Genomic DNA, 16,328 nt, shown 5'->3' with positions numbered 1-16,328 from the left:
TATGGTGCCAGTGCCTAAAAAGAATAACAAGGTGAGAATTTGTGTGGACTTAACAAAATTGAATGAAGCAGTGTGTAGGGAGAAATTAATTCTGCCCTCAGTCGAACACACACTAGGGATGTTAGCAGGTGCATGCATCTTTAGCAAGCTCGACGCCAATATGGGCTTCTGGCAGGTGCCCCTGTCAGAAGAATCGGCCAAGCTCACCACATTCATTACACCATTTGGGCGTTTTTATTTCAATAGACTGCCATTTGGCATCACATCTGCACCTGAGCATTTCCAGCAGCGGATGTCACTCGTGCTGGAGGGTCTGCCAGGCACAGTGTGCCATATCGATGACGTGCTCATATGGAGGGTGTCACAGGCCGAGCACGATGAAAGGCTCCACAATGTGCTTTCAAGACTCCACAAAGCAGGGCTCACGCTGAACCTGGAAAAGTGCGAGCCGAACAGATCAGAGGTCAACTTCTTAGGTCACGTGATATCAGCCAACGGAGTGAGACCTGACCCGGAGAAAACCAGTGCTGTGCAGGACATGAGAGAGCCGTCCAATGTCAGTGAATTACTTAGTTTCCTGGGCATGGTCATGCAGCTTGGGAAATTCATTCCTCACTTAGCAGAAAGAGACAAGCCATTGAGAGACCTGCTCTCCAAGAAAAACGGGTGGGTGTGGGGGCATGCTCAGCAGACTGCCTTCGATCGTCTGAAGCAGGAGCTGTCTTCACCGCCTGTTCTCGCGCTGTATGACCCAAACAAAGAGCTAAAGCTGTCAGCGGATGCGTCTTCATGTGGGCTGGGGGCTGTCCTTCTGCAAAAAGAAGAGGGTGAATGGAGGCCAGTTGCATACGCCTCTAGATCGTTGACCGAGACCGAACGACAATACGCACAAGTGGAAAAAGAAGCCCTAGGCTTGATGTGGGGATGTGAGAGATTCAGGGCCTTCCTCATCGGGCAGCATTTCCAGCTCGAGACAGACCACAAACCCCTGGTCAGTCTGCTGGGGAATCAAGCACTGTCTGACCTGCCGCCACGAATTCAAAGATTTCGTATGAGGCTCATGACTTACTCCTACACAGTCCACCATGTACCCGGTAAGACACTTCTTACAGCCGACACGCTTTCACGTGCACCAGTAAACAATAGCACCAGAGCCAGCAGCACAGCCAATAGCTTAATGGAGGACACAAACATTTATGTGCATAGCATCATGTGTAACTTACCTGCCAGCGACACTTACCTTGCAGAACTTAGAGAGCAGCTTCAAGCAGACAGCACCTGTTCACAAGTAATGTCTATGTGTCAAAATGGATGGCCAGAGTACTCCACACTGAATGCAGTCCTCAAACAGTACTGGCGAGAAAGAGCAGTGCTCACAGTGCAAAATGGTCTCCTACTCTCAGGCACTAGACTGGTGATACCCTCTGCCATGCGGAATGCTGTCCTAGAGAAAGTGCATGAGGGCCATCAGGGGGTCATAAAGTGTAGAGAGCGAGCCAATCCTGGTGGCCAGGATTGAGTGGACAGTTGAACGAGCTTGCCAAACCTGCATTGCCAAACCTGCATTGCCAAACCTGCATCAAAGAACGAACCAATCCTGCACAGCCACTCATTAGGTCTGAGTTGCCAGACCGTCCATGGCAAAAATTGGGTGCTGACATGTTTACGCTGGACTCTGCTACTTACCTGTTAGTTGTAGACTACTACTCACGTTTTGTTGAAATAGCCAGACTTACACCTACAAGATCTGAGGATGTAATTGTGCATTTAAAATCAATGTTTGCTAGGCACGGCATCCCAGAAGTCCTTGTTTCTGATAACGGGCCTCAGTTTTCATCCAGTCACTTTGCTCAGTTTGCAGTGGACTATGGCTTCAAGCACATCACTAGTAGCCCAAAATATCCACAAAGTAATGGCGAAGCCGAGTGCCATGTTCAAACAGTGAAAAACCTGCTCAAAAAAGCAAAAGACCCTTACCTGTCACTTCTTGCTTATAGAGCAACACCACTAGCCAATGGCTACAACCCAGCACAGTTGCTGATGGGACACAGGCTCAGGACCACTGTCCCTCAACTTCCTTCTGTGTTGCTCCCTGAGCTTCCAGACAGAGAGCAGTTGCATTCTTCAGAAAGGGAGAGGAGACAAAAGGATGCTGCTGTGTTCAACAAAAGACATCGCGCACGTGACCTGAGCCCACTCTCACCAGGCACTGAGGTGTGGATGGCAGATGTAAAAGCTGAAGGGACTGTTCTGTCACCTCATACAGCCCCGAGAGCCTACCTGGTGGATGGACCACAGGGAGTTATGCGTAGGAACAGAAAAGACCTCTTACCTCTAGAGGGCCCATCAGAGGGTCCCCCTCAACCGCACTTACCTCCCGAACAGGCCCCTCCTGCACCACAACAGCCACCTCTACACTCAGAGTCTGCCACCAGAACCAGGAGTGGCAGAGAAGTAATTAAACCTCAGAGACTTGATTTATAAAGCTGAATGCAGAGCTTTATTATTGTTCTATTGAATAGTCAGAATCACAAATATAGTTAAAACAGTTCAAGTTTAAAACAGTTTACTGTGTGATTTTAAAAGGGAATATTCTGAATTTAAACAATTTAAGTACTGTGTGACTTTAAATAAGAGAGTCCTGAATTTTGAGTTTAAGCACAGATGTGTTGCTAATTTAGTTTAAATAATATCCTGCAGATATTTCTGACAAAGTCGGATGTTGTGTGATTAGTTTTGTTACAGTGACGTAATGACGTATGTGGGGGGCTAGAGGAAATTCAGATACGCACCAGCATGTGCCCAGACATGTAACCTCTAATAACAGTTCAGTAAAAGAGTAAACTCAACTTATGCTTGGCCGTGTATTTCTCTCTGCACCAACATAACAAGGGCCAAAATAATAATTATCTGGACTTTATCAATTTATATAAGCAAAAAAATAACCTCAGGTGACAAAAACAAACACACAACAGATTTCAGTATGTAGTCACTTTCACTCACTCACTCACTCACTCACTATCCGGAAATTAGCGTCCGTGTATCCACATCAGAGTGGGTCGGACGTCGCATGGAGAACAGCAGCATGCCATCGAGCTCTGTCTTGGGTGTCGCTGGCAGACAGACCAGCAGCCTTCAGATCATTTTTCACGCATTCCTGCCAGGACTTCTGGGGCCTGCCAGGACGTTTACGCCCGGCGACTTCGAGGTGGCATGCGCGATTGATGATGGAGTTGCTACGCTGCACGTGGCCAAACCAGCGAAGTCGCCGACGCCTGAGGGTAGACTCCAGGTCTGTCAGACCGAGCCTCCTTCTCAAGATAGATGTGCTCGATCTATCGTCAGGCTTGGTATGCAAAATCCAACGCAGCATGGCCCTCTCGTTTCTTTCTAATCTTCCGAGCTCACAACTTTTCAGGGGCCTGAAAACTTTTTTTTTTCCCAAAAAGTAAACCAAAATTCAGAGTCCAGGTGCCAAAGAATAAGTACACGCTATAATTCAGTAACATGTAAAACCACCTTTTGCAACAATAACTTGAAATGAACGTGTTTTGTTGGCGTCTCTCACATCATTTTGCAGAAATTTTGGCCCCCTTCTTCTTTACAATGTTGCTTCAGTTCATTAATGTTTGAGGACCTTCATTTATGCACAGCTCTTAAGATCCAGCCACAGCATCTCAATGGGGTTGAGGTCTGGACTTTGACTTGGTCATTCCAACAACTTTTTTTTTCTTCTTTAGCCATTAGCAATCAGTCTATTTGATGGTGTGCTTGGAATCATTGTTCTGTTGCTCGACTCAGTTTCAGCCCAGCTTCATCTGCAAGACAGACAACCTCATGTTTGTCTCAGAAATATTCAGGTGTAAAGTGGAGATCATCTCTCTCTCTCAATGACTGCAATTTTCCCAGATCCTGTGGCTGCAAAACAAGCCCAAATCATCTCCCTGCTTAACAGCTGGTATGAGGAGTTTGTGGTGATATGATGTGTTTGGTTTTTGCCAAACATGGCACTGTGCATGATGACCTTTAGTCTCCTCAGTTCCAGAACTTTTAAGGTTTGTTCAGATGTAATTTTGCAAACTTAAGTCATGCTCCATATTCTTTTTTGATGAACAAATCTTATGCATTTCATTATTAACACCTGACTATTAATTACTATCTTAGATTATGAAATTAGTAAGGGTGTACTTATTTTTCCTCACCTGGTTTCTGAATGTTGGTTTATTTTTTTGGGGAAAAATGACAACATATAGAAACCTGTTGTGTGTGTGTTTTTTTTTTTTTTTGGTCACGAGATTATTTGCATGTTTATAGAAGTTGCTAAGGATCACACAATTGTTATTTTGACCATGACAAATAAAACACAGAATTGAAAGAAGGTGTAATTTCTTTTTCCTAAGAATCTATGGCTTTTACAGCATAACATAATTCATAAATTATACAAATCATGAGTTAAAAGTCATTAAAGATAACGGTTTTAAAGATGGCAAAGTTTAATGAAAACTGAATTTTCAAACAATAAAGGACAAAAAATAATCTGGAATGAAAAAATATTCACAAAGAAAATTTGAAAGCATTATGAAAATTAAGATACAAGATTAACATATAATGAGTCCCAACAGCAGAAGTCGATCATCCAGAACATCCTCTGCATCCACAATGAGTGCACTCAATGATACGACCCTATGAGGGGGAGAGAGGGAGGGAGAGAGAGAGAGAGAGAATATGAATGCTGACTGAATGAAACATGATCATCTCTACTGATAATAATTTATGCCTCAATGCCATAATTAGAAGGAAAAAAAAATTAGGGGCGGAGGCTCATTTAGTCCACAGCCAAAACTTTTATAGACACCTGATCATCATACCCATGTGTGGGGTTTTTTTTAAGCCAAATTTAATCCTCCTGTACTGTTATAATAACTGGGAAAGTTTTCCACTAGATTTTGGGGCTGTGTCCATTCAGCTACAAGAACATTCGTAAGATCAGGTACTGATGTTGAATGAAGAGGTTTGGGCTGCAGTCAATGTTCTAGTTCATCCCAAAAGGATTCAGTAGAGCTGAGATCAGGTCTCTGTGCAGGACACTCGAGATCTTCTACTCCAATCATGTCTTCATATAGCTCACTTTATGCACAGGGGCACTGTAATGCTGGAAAAGGTTTGGGCCTCTTAGTTCCAGTGAAAGGAAACTAATACTACAACATTCAAAGACATTCTATCCAAATGTATGCTTCTGATAGAAATATATGTTGGGCATGCTTGAAACTAGGGCAGCAAGAAGGTTCTGGGTTCGAGCCCAGTGGCTGATGGTGGCCTTTCTGTGTGGAGTTTGCATGTTCTCCCTGTGTCTGCATGGGTTTCCTCCAGGTGCTCCGGTTTCCCCCACAGTCCAAAGACATGCAGGTTAGGTTAACTGGTGACTCTAAATTGACCGTAGGTGTGAATGTGAGTGTGAATGGTTGTTTGTCTCTATATGTCAGCCCTGTGATGACCTGGTGACTTGTCCAGGGTGTAACCCGCCTCTCACCCATAGTCAGCTGGGATAGGCTCCAGCTTGCCTGCGACCCTGTACAGGATAAGTGGTTACAGATAATGGTTGAAACTGGTACAGGCTGGTCTGATTGCTTGGTTTGGTTAGTTAAATCCTTGAGATTTATCTTCTCTTGCACATTTGTTCTCTGCTTAATGAAGGTTATGTTGACCAGTAATGTCTTTCTTCCTTCATAAGACTATGATCCTGACGGGTGATGTAATGGTACATAAAGTCTCTTCATTTGCATCACCATAGATAACGTAGCTTCATCAATTAAATCATCATCATCATCATCCAATCTGACAGCTACAACACACTCTTAAATGTGAATATACAATGGTGCTTGAAAGTTTGTGAACCCTTTAGAATTTTCTATATTTCTGCATAAATATGACCTAAAACATCATCAGATTTTCACACAAGTCCTAAAAGTAGATAAAGAGAACCCAGTTAAACAAATGAGACAAAAATATTATACTTGGTCATTTATTTATTGAGGAAAATGATCCAATATTGCATATTTGTGAGTGGCAAAAGTACGTGAACCTCTAGGATTCGCAGTTAATTTGAAGGTGAAATTAGAGTCAGATGTTTTAAATCAATGGGATGACAATCAGGTGTGAGTGGGCACCCTGTTTTATTTAAAGAACAGGGATCTATCAAAGCCTGATCTTCACAACACGTTTGTGGAAATGTATTATGGCACGAACAAAGGAGATTTCTGAGGATCTCAGAAAAAGCGTTGTTGATGCTTATCAGGCTGGAAAAGGTTACAAAACCATCTCTAAAGAGTTTGGACTCCACCAATCCACAGTCAGATAGATTGTGTACAAATGGAGGAAATTCAAGACCATTGTTACCCTCACCAGGAGTGGTCGACCAACAAAGATCATTCCAAAAGCAAGGCATGTAATAGTCGGCGAGGTCACAAAGGACCCCAGGGTAACTTTAAGCAACTGAAGGCCTCGCTCACATTGGCTAATGTTCATGAGTCCACCATCAGGAGAACACTGAACAAAAATGGTGTGCATGGCAGGGTTGCAAGGAGAAAGCCACTGCTCTCCAAAAAGAACATTGCTGATCATCTGCAGTTTGCTAAAGATTCACATGGACAAGCCAGAAGGCTATTGGAAAAATGTTTTGTGGATGGATGAGACCAAAATAGAACTTTTTGGTTTAAAGTTTCAGCTGTGGCGCTGTGGGAGACGGCTGCCTCTCCAGTAGCTCTGTAGTTTTTAGCTCTTTAACCTCTTTTTTCCACTTTTTTACTTTTCCTGCTCTTCTTACGAAGACATAGTGTGTTTTTCTTCATATCACATGGATATTTTTAACTTTAACACGCAAACAAGAGCCAGTTTTCTCGCTTATTCGAGAGAGGAGCTGCTGGCCCTGATAACAATGGGACGAGCCGGGATACGACACCCCATCCCGGCGGAGCCGAGGAGGAGACCCAGGGGCTGCAGAGCTGGGGCTAAGCTAAAGGCTAGGCTAGCGGACAATCAGCGGCACTACAAACCATCCATTCCCTCCATTATGGGGAATGTGAACTCACTGCCGAACAAGGTCGACAAGCTAGCGGATTTACCATGAGAGCAGCTTGTTTATCTTTACGGAGACATGGCTAACACACCTCGTACTGGATGCTAATGTGGACCTGCGGGGATTCACTGCTGTGAGAGCCAACAGAGACACTAAAGCAGGGGTGTCAGACCTGATCCATGAAGGGCCGTGTGGCTGCAGGTTTTCATTCCAGCCATGCAGCAGCACCCTGATTTGGCTTATTCAATCAACTAACACACCCACCCTTTAATCAAGGGTGGGTGTGGCTGCAAGTATTTGACTGTGTGAAGACAGTTCAGTTGATTGAATGAGCCAAGTCAGGTGTGCTGCTGCATGGCTGGAATGAAAACCTGCAGCCACAAGGCCCTTTATGGATCAGGTTTGACACCCCTGCACTAAAGCATGCGGGAAAGGCAAAGGTGGGGGACTCATCATCTACGTGAACAACCGCTGGTATAACCCACGACATATCGCTGTAAAGACACAGTCTTATGTTACCTGGACTTGGAGCTGCTAGCCGTTAGCCTGCGGCCATATTATCTGCCAAGGGAGTTCAGTCACGTGATCACCATCTGTGTTTACATCCCTCCAAGGGCAGACACAGCTGCTGCATGTGAGAGGATTCACTCTGTTACAGCAAGGTTGCAGACACAGCACCCTGAGGCATTTATGATCATTTCTGGGGACTTTAATCACGCTACTTTGGACTCTACTTTGGCTGCTTTTTACCAGGTTGTGGACTGTCCAACAAGGAACAACAGGACAATTGACTTGCTATATGCTAATGTGAGGGATGCATACAGAGTCACACCCCTCCCCCCACTAGGGAAGTCTGATCACAACCTGGTTCGTCTACAGCCGAAATACACCCCCTTGGTCCAAAGGCAGCCTGCAACAACTAGCTCCATCAGGAGGTGGTCCCCTGAAAATGGAAGATGCCCTCAGAGACTGTTAGGACACCACGGACTGGGATGTGCTGCTTAGCCCACACTGTGAGGACATAGAGGGGCTGACACACTGTCTGACGGATTACCTCAACTTCTGTGCAGACTAGGGGTGGGTATTGGCAAAGAAGTCACGATTCAATTCGAATCACGATTCACATGCTACGATGCGATACTATCACGATGCATCACGATTCTTGAATTATTGCGATGCATTGCGATATATTCAACATACTTCAGTGAAAATGTAAAAAAAAAAGAGCATAATTACCAGTGGCTGTGTACGATCTGGATAGTGTCTCCAATTGATGCATAACTCAGAGCAACTCAGTTCATAACTGAATTTATTGAAACGACTTTGGAGGTAGTTGCCATTAAAACAAATATTACTGTTTCCATACTTAACAAGTGGACACACTAATGACAAAAAGTGCATAGGATTTATAAAACTAAAAATAATAAAAGAAAACTAATAGCAGCAGTTTTCAATTTCTTTGCAGCACCTGCAGTATGGGAGGACAAGGCAATAATAAATATCAAAATATATATACTATATTACTCAGTACATTAAATTATCATCATTGTATTATTTGTTACATTACTTTACATTATATTTAAATGCCTTATGCATTTATAGTTTGTGGAGCATCCTCAAATTAGGAAACAATACACTCACTTAGCATATTTCTTTTAGCATGTTGTAGTACCGCAGCAGTTATGTCAGACTCGGTGAGTGTGCAGATGTCCTTCTCAGATTTACGTATTTCTGCAGACAGGAGTGCAGCGTGGATGACAGGCTGTTGCTCTAAAAAGTGCTCAAGCATGTCGTGCGCGCTGTTCCAGCGAGATTTGTAAAGAGAGTCGCAGTCGCATATGATGTCTATGCAGAATGTCTAGGTCGCAGTAGCCCGCCACCGGAAATGCCACTGGCATGAAGGCAGCGGGCGTCAAAAACTCCACGGCGACATCTACAGGACTGGAAGTTGTATTCTACTTGTTTTTGGCTGATGTTCGCCAACCATTCATACAATTTTATTTATTCATTTTTTAAAATTAATAATCGATATTTGGCGTCAAGAATCGATGCAGTATATCGTGAAAGTTAGTATCGCGATGCATTGTCATGACGATTATTTTGCACACCCCTAGTGCAGACGTGGTCTCCCCCGCTAAGACTGTACAGTGTTACCCTAATAACAAGCCATGAGTAACACAGGAAGTCAAAGCTGTCCTCAACAGGAAGAAGGCCGCCTTCAGGAGCAGGGAGGCGATGAAAGCAGCACAGCAGGAGATGAAACGCTGCGTGAGGGAAGCTAAGGACAGCTACAGGAGAAAGGTGGAGCAGAAGCTGAAGGAGAACAGCATGAGGGAGGTCTGGGAAAGTGTGAAAACCATCACAGGCCACAACACAAAGACCAGAGTCGTAAAGGGGACAGTGGAGAGGGCAAACAAGCTGAATGACTTCAACCAGCCCACGTCCCCCCCACCCTACAGCCATCTCTCCTTCTTCCCTCAACACACCTCCCCCCAGTCATCATAGCAGCCCCCTCCTCCCCCACCTCAACACAGACTCCTCCATGCATTACTGCAGACCAGGTCAGAGGTCAACTGAGGAAGCTTCACCCCAGGAAAGCAGCGGGCCCGGACAAGGTGTGTCCCTGACTACTGAAGACCTGCGCTGCTGAACTGGGTGAACCACTCCAATGCATCTTCAACCTCAGCCTGCAGCTAGGGAGAGTGCCCACCCTCTGGAAGACATCATGCATCATTCCAGTTCCCAAGAAGAACCGGCCCAGCAAGCTGAACGACTTCCGACCAGTGGCACTCACTTCAGATCTGATGAAGACGTTGGAGCAGCTCTTCCTCAGCCTCCTCAGACCCCAGGTGCAACATGCCCAGGACTGTCTGCAGTTTGCATACCGGGCAGGTGTTGGTGTGGAAAACGCCATCCTCTACCTTCTACACTGAGCCCACTCGCATCTGAATAAGGGAAATGGCACAGTGAGGATCCTCTTCTTGGACTTCTCGAGTGCCTTTAACACCATCCAGCCCCTTATGCTTCAGGACAAACTGAACAGGATGCGAATGGACCCCTGCCTGGTCACCTGGATCTCCAGCTACCTCACCGACAGGCCGCAGTACATCAGGCTGAAGGACATCACATCTGACACTGTGATTATCAGCACCAGAGCACCCCAGGGCATGGTGCTGGCCCCTCTTCTCTTCACCCTGTACACTGTGGACTTCTGCTACAACTCGGAGCTGTGTCACATTCAGAAGTTCGCCGATGACACAGCCATCGTTGGGTGTATCAGGGACAACAGAGAGGAGGAGTATAGGAGCCTGGTGAGGGACTTTGCCATTTGGTGTAACAGGAACCATCTGCAGCTCAACACCTTGAAGACCAAGGAGCTGGTCATTGATTTTGGGAGGTCCAGACCAAGGTCACGACCAGTTCTGATTGAGGGAGTCGAGGTGGAGGCTGTGGATTCCTACAAGTACCTTGGGCTGTGGCTGGACAGCAAGCTGGACTGGACTTGCAACACTTGTACAGGAAGGGACAGAGCAGGCTGTAATTCTTTAGGAGGCTGCGGTCCTTTACCACCTGCAGGAAACTCCTGTGGATGTTCTATCAGTCCGTGGTCGCCAATGTCCTGTATTACACCGTGGTGTGCTGGGGGGGGCAGCACATCAAAGGAGGACACATCCAGGCTGGACAAACTGATCAGGCGGGCTGGCTCTCTGGTCAGCATGAAGCTGGACTCTCTGGTGACGGTGGCAGAGAAGAGGACTATGGACAAACTACTGAACATCATGGACGATGCCAGTCACCCTCTGCACACCGTCATCAGCAACCAGAGGAGCCTGTTCAGTGACAGAATGCTCCTTCCCAAGTGCAGGACTAACAGACTTAAAAACTCCTTTGTCGGGGCTCAGGTGGATAAGGCGCCATACCATAAATCTGGGGACCCGGGTTCGATTCCGACCCGAGGTCATTTCCCAAACCCTCCCCGTCTCTCTCCCGCTCATTTCCTGTCTCTGCACTGTCCTATCCAATAAAGGTGAAAAAAAGCCCAAAAAAATATCTTAAAAAAAACCTCCTTTGTCCCTCACGCCATCAGACTGTACAACTCCTCTCAGGGGGTGTAACAAGAGGACAGAGGATGGGAAGGAGCAGTAGCCTAGCCTGACAAAAAGCAATACTGGACAATGTGCAATATAATGTGCAATACCTCTCCTGCTGGACTTTTTTCATATCTTTTTTTTTCCTCTTCATATCTTATTTTTTATATTTGTATATGTAAATACTTAATTTATCTAGAAGTTTTCTCTACTTTCTATACTCTGTTTGTCCTGTAATGATGCTGCTGGAATTTTAATTTCCCTGAGGGAACCCTCCCAAAGGGATCAATAAAGTTATATCTAATCTAATCCAAAGAGAAGCATTATGTTTGGAGAAAAGAAAACACTGAATTCCAGCATAAGAAGCTTATGCCATCTGTGAAACATGGTGGTGGTAGTATCATGGTTTGAGCCTGTTTTGCTGCATCTGGGCCAGGACGGCTTGCCATCATTGATGGAACAATAAATTCTGAATTATACCTGCGAATTCTAAAGGAAAATGTCAGGACATATGTCCATGAACTAAATCTCAAGAGAAGGTGGGTCATGCAGCAAGACAACGACCCTAAGCACACAAGTCGTTCTACCAAAGAATGGTTAAAGAAGAATAAAGTTAATGTTCTGGAATGGCCAAGTCAAAGTCCTGACCTTAATCCAATCGAAATGTTGTGGAAGGACCTGAAGCGAGCAGTTCATGTGAGGAAACCCACCAACATCCCAGAGTTGAAGCTGTTCTGTACGGAGGAATGGGCTAAAATTCCTCCAAGCCGGTGTGCAGGACTGATCAACAGTTACCAGAAACGTTTAGTTGCAGTTATTGCTGCACAAGGGGGTCACACCAGATACTGAAAGCAAAGGTTCACATACTTTTGCCACTCACAGATATGTAATATTGGATAATTTTCCTCAATAAATAAATGACCAAGTATAATATTTTTGTCTCCTTTGTTTAACTGGGTTCTCTTTATCTACTTTTAGGACTTGTGTGAAAATCTGATGATGTTTTAGGTCATATTTATGCAGGAATATAGAAAATTCTAAAGGGTTCACAAACTTCCAAGCACCACCGTATAATCATGTTTGTCCTACAATAAACTGAGAAACATCTCTGAACAGCTGTGTCTGTGTCACTGAGTGTTTGCTCCTGGATCGATCCATGAGGCAGAATCTCTGAGGCGGCAGAGGTCTACATTCCTAGATCATACTTTGTCAATTCAACCGCCTTCAGTACAGACAGATCAAGACCTAACAACTTCCACCTTTGTGGCAACAGTTTGGGGAAGAACCACATATAGGTGCGATGATCGAACTTATGGTTATGTAGTGCAACTTCAAAACGGGGCGGCACGGTGGTGTAGTGGTTAGCGCTGTCGCCTCACAGCAAGAAGGTCCTGGGTTCGCCTTTCTGTGCAGAGTTTGCATGTTCTCCCCATGTCCGTGTGGGTTTCCTCCGGGTGCTCCGGTTTCCCCCACAGTCCAAAGACATGCAGGTTAGGTTAACTGGTGACTCTAAATTGACCGTAGGTGTGAATGTGAGTGTGAATGGTTGTCTGTGTCTATGTGTCAGCCCTGTGATGACCTGGCGACTTGTCCAGGGTGTACCCCGCCTTTCGCCCGTAGTCAGCTGGGATAGGCTCCAGCTTGCCTGCGACCCTGTAGAACAGGATCAAGTGGCTAGAGATGATATGAGATTAATTTTGCCATCACCTACATTTGGTGAAGATTTTGAGTCTAAAAAAGGTTCAAACACATTGTTGTTGGGGCAGCACGGTGGTGTAGTGGTTAGCACTGTCACCTCACAGCAAGAAGGTCCTGGGTTTGAGCCCAGCGGCCAGCGAGGGCCTTTCTGTGCGGAGTTTGCATGTTCTCCCCGTGTCCACGTGGGTTTCCTCCGGGTGCTCCGGTTTCCCCCACAGTCCAAAGACATGCAGGTTAGGTTAACTGGTGACTCTAAATTGAGCGTAGGTGTGAATGTGAGTGTGAATGGTTGTCTGTGTCTATGTGTCAGCCCTGTGATGACCCGGCGACTTGTCCGGGGTGTACCCCGCCTTTCGCCCGTAGTCAGCTGGGATAGGCTCCAGCTTGCCTGCGACCCTGTAGAACAGGATAAAGCGGCTAGAGATAATGAGATGAGAACTTCAAAATGATCTTACCACTTCCAGCTTGCCTTTCGGCACTCTGCATATGCAATTTGTTCCGAAGTTGGTGTCTCGTGTCTGAATGCAGCGAAGACAGCACAGATTTTCATAACCCTGCTTCTTCCACTTCGCAATCAGGTTCTTGTCAGCATATCCTTCTTTTATACAGTAATCGTAGAGTTCTGTAAACCAAATAAATACAACAACAACAACAACTTCATAATATACAGCTGTATACTTCAAAACAAACTAAGTGGTGAAGTCTACAGGGGTGAAATTACCTCTGCTGATTGCCTTTCTTTTGTAAAAAAGGTCGAAAATGTAGCGGCTCCGCTGGTGATGAAGTCTGAATATTGGCCAAAGCGACTCGACTTTCCGTTTACCCTCATGAGGCTCGGTTTCAGCTGTGAAACACAATCATGGATTTGATGACTGTATATCAAATATATATCAATCGTAATAAAAGCTCATCATGTAATTAACTGGAAGTAGTACATGAACATAAATGATCCAAATAATAGCCGACTAGATACTCGGTTCGCTTAAAACATCTAAAAAGCGAGCCATGTCTGAACTTACCTTCTCTCATTTTCTGATCTAATTCATCAAGAGTGGGCTCGATCAGCTCCCAACCGTCTGGTGGTGGCTTTCTGCTTCTTTTCACTTTGGGCATGACTTCAAATCAATCCTAAAAATAATAAGTAATAATGATCTCGGTTATGTCAGAGCTTCTACAGTACAGACTCTCTGAGTCGCGTTTTGATGACGTCACACAAGAGGTCCTACTTTGCTTTTTGTGACATATCAATTAAAAAAAACATTACAAACGCAAGTTGTCCTGAAATATCCTATAAAACTGTGTATACTTAAAACATTTGTGAGATAATAATAATAAAAATACACGTGATACAGCAACGTTAAAGGAATGTCACATTAAATTAAATGCATTAAAAAAAGAACTACGCTGTATCCGAAATGACCCACTACATAGTGAACTATGCAGTGAATTCGCCATTTTATAGTGCTGTCCGAATGTATAGTGAGATTTATTACACCCTAGATAGTGAACTCATAGTATCCCACAATGCACCATGAAAAGTAGTGAACAACTTCTTCTTCTTCTTGTAGCCACAGCAGATCTTTCGTCTCCATTGCTCCCTGTCTTCCCCACACCTGACACTTTCATGTCCTCTCTCACCACATCTTTGGCCTTCCTCATTTTCGTTTGCCTGGCAGCTCCATCTTCAACATTCTCCTTCCAACATGCTCTGCATCTCTTCTCAGGATGTGCCCGTACCATCTCAGTCTCATCTCTCTTAGCTTAATTCCCAAGCTCTCCACATGTGCTGTCCCTCTGATGTGCTCGTTCCTTATCCTGTCCAACCTCCCATCGCAAACCTTAACATCCTCAACTCCGTCACCTCCAACTTTGCCTTCTGTCTCATCGTTAAGAGTACGGTCTCCAATCCATACATCACAGCTGGTCTCACTACTGTCTTATACATCTTACCTTTCACTTTTGCTGGGATTTTCCTATCACGAATGACTCCCGAAATCCTTCTCCAACTGCTCCACCCTGCCTGCGCTCTCTTTCTCACCTCACCATCGCAGCCCCCATTTTCCTGCACATTTGACCCCAGGTAATTGAATTCACCAACTTTCTTTACGTCTACTCCTTGCATCTTCACTACACTCTCATCCCCATTCTCATTGATGCACATGTATTCTGTTTTGCTACAGCTCACCTTCATTCCTCTTCGTTCCAATGCATACCTCCATCTCTCCAAACCCAACTCAACCTCCTTTCTACTTTCACCACATATCACAATATCATCCGCAAACATCATGTTCCATGGTGACTCTTGCCTCACTTCGTCCGTCAAGCTATCCATCACTATGGCAAACAAGAAAAGACTCAAAGCAGATCCTTGATGGAGTCCCACCTTCACCTTGAACCATTCAGTCATTCCAACTGCACACCTCACTACTGTTTCACTGTTCTCATACATGTCTTGCACCACTCTAATATACTTCTCATTGACTCCATGCTTTCTCATACAATACCATAACTCATCTCTTGGCACTCTATCGTATGCCTTCTCCAGGTCTACAAACACACAATGTAGCTTTCTCTGGCCTTCCCTCTACTTCGCCATTAACATTCTAAAGCAAAAATTGCATCTGACGTGCTCTTTCTTGGCATAAACCCGTACTGCTGTTCACAGATTGCTACCTCTCTTCTCAATCTTGCCTCCAATTCCCTTTCCTATAACTTCATGGTATGGCTCATCAGTTTTATCCCTCTGCAATTACTGCAGCTCTGCACATCTCCCTCATTCTTGTATATTGGGACTAGCACACTCTCCATTCATTTGGCATTTTCTCATATGCTTGTTTAGTTACCATATAGTAGTTGCTCAAAGTAGTGAACAACTACTGCATGGTAACTAAACAAGCAATATATGGGGTGAATGGATATAAACGGACATTCAATCCATCCATCCATCCATTATCTGTAGCTGCTTATCCTGTCCTACAGGGTCGTGGGCAAGCTGGAGCCTATCCCAGCTGACTACGGGTGAGAGGCAGGGTGCACCCTGGACAAGCCGCCAGGCCATCGCAGGGCTGACACAGAGACAAACAACCATTCACACTCGCATTCACACCTACAGTCAATTTAGAGCCACCAATTAGCCTAAGCTGCATGTCTTTGGACTGTGGGGGAAACCAGAGCACCCGGAGGAAACCCACGCAGACATGGGGAGAACATGCAAACTCCACACACAAAGGCTCTCGCCGGCCACGGGGCTCGAACCCGGACCTTCTTGCTGTGAGGCGACAGTGCTAACCACTACACCACTGTGCCGCCCCACGGGCATTCAAGTACAATTAAAAATAGTAAGAGAATAGAAAATAGGCTAAAATAGAATGACAGATAAAATACACAAATAAAAGTTACAGTGCAGAGCAAGGAATTAATCAAAAGCCTCAAATTTGATTTAATAAAAGGCAGTAGCAAAGAAGAAA

The 16,328-nt window shown here is 45.0% G+C and overlaps 1 protein-coding gene across 1 annotated transcript; it reads right to left on the bottom strand.

The window, feature by feature from the left end:
- Positions 1-4,475: 4,475 nt before the first annotated feature.
- On the bottom strand, positions 4,476-14,095 carry bud31 (BUD31 homolog). Its single transcript, XM_060942112.1, has 4 exons — positions 13,881-14,095; positions 13,583-13,705; positions 13,317-13,483; positions 4,476-4,683 (listed from the first exon to the last, which is right to left on the bottom strand). Exons 1-4 carry the CDS (start codon positions 13,972-13,974, stop codon positions 4,633-4,635), a joined length of 435 nt encoding a protein of 144 aa, XP_060798095.1. The 5' UTR covers positions 13,975-14,095; the 3' UTR covers positions 4,476-4,632.
- Between the last annotated feature and the right edge of the window lie 2,233 nt (positions 14,096-16,328).

Source organism: Neoarius graeffei, chromosome 16, assembly GCF_027579695.1.
Source record: "Neoarius graeffei isolate fNeoGra1 chromosome 16, fNeoGra1.pri, whole genome shotgun sequence".
NCBI lineage: Eukaryota > Metazoa > Chordata > Actinopteri > Siluriformes > Ariidae > Neoarius > Neoarius graeffei.
The sequence above is the reverse complement of the archived record's forward strand: the minus strand, read 5'-3'. Positions and strand labels throughout refer to the sequence as shown.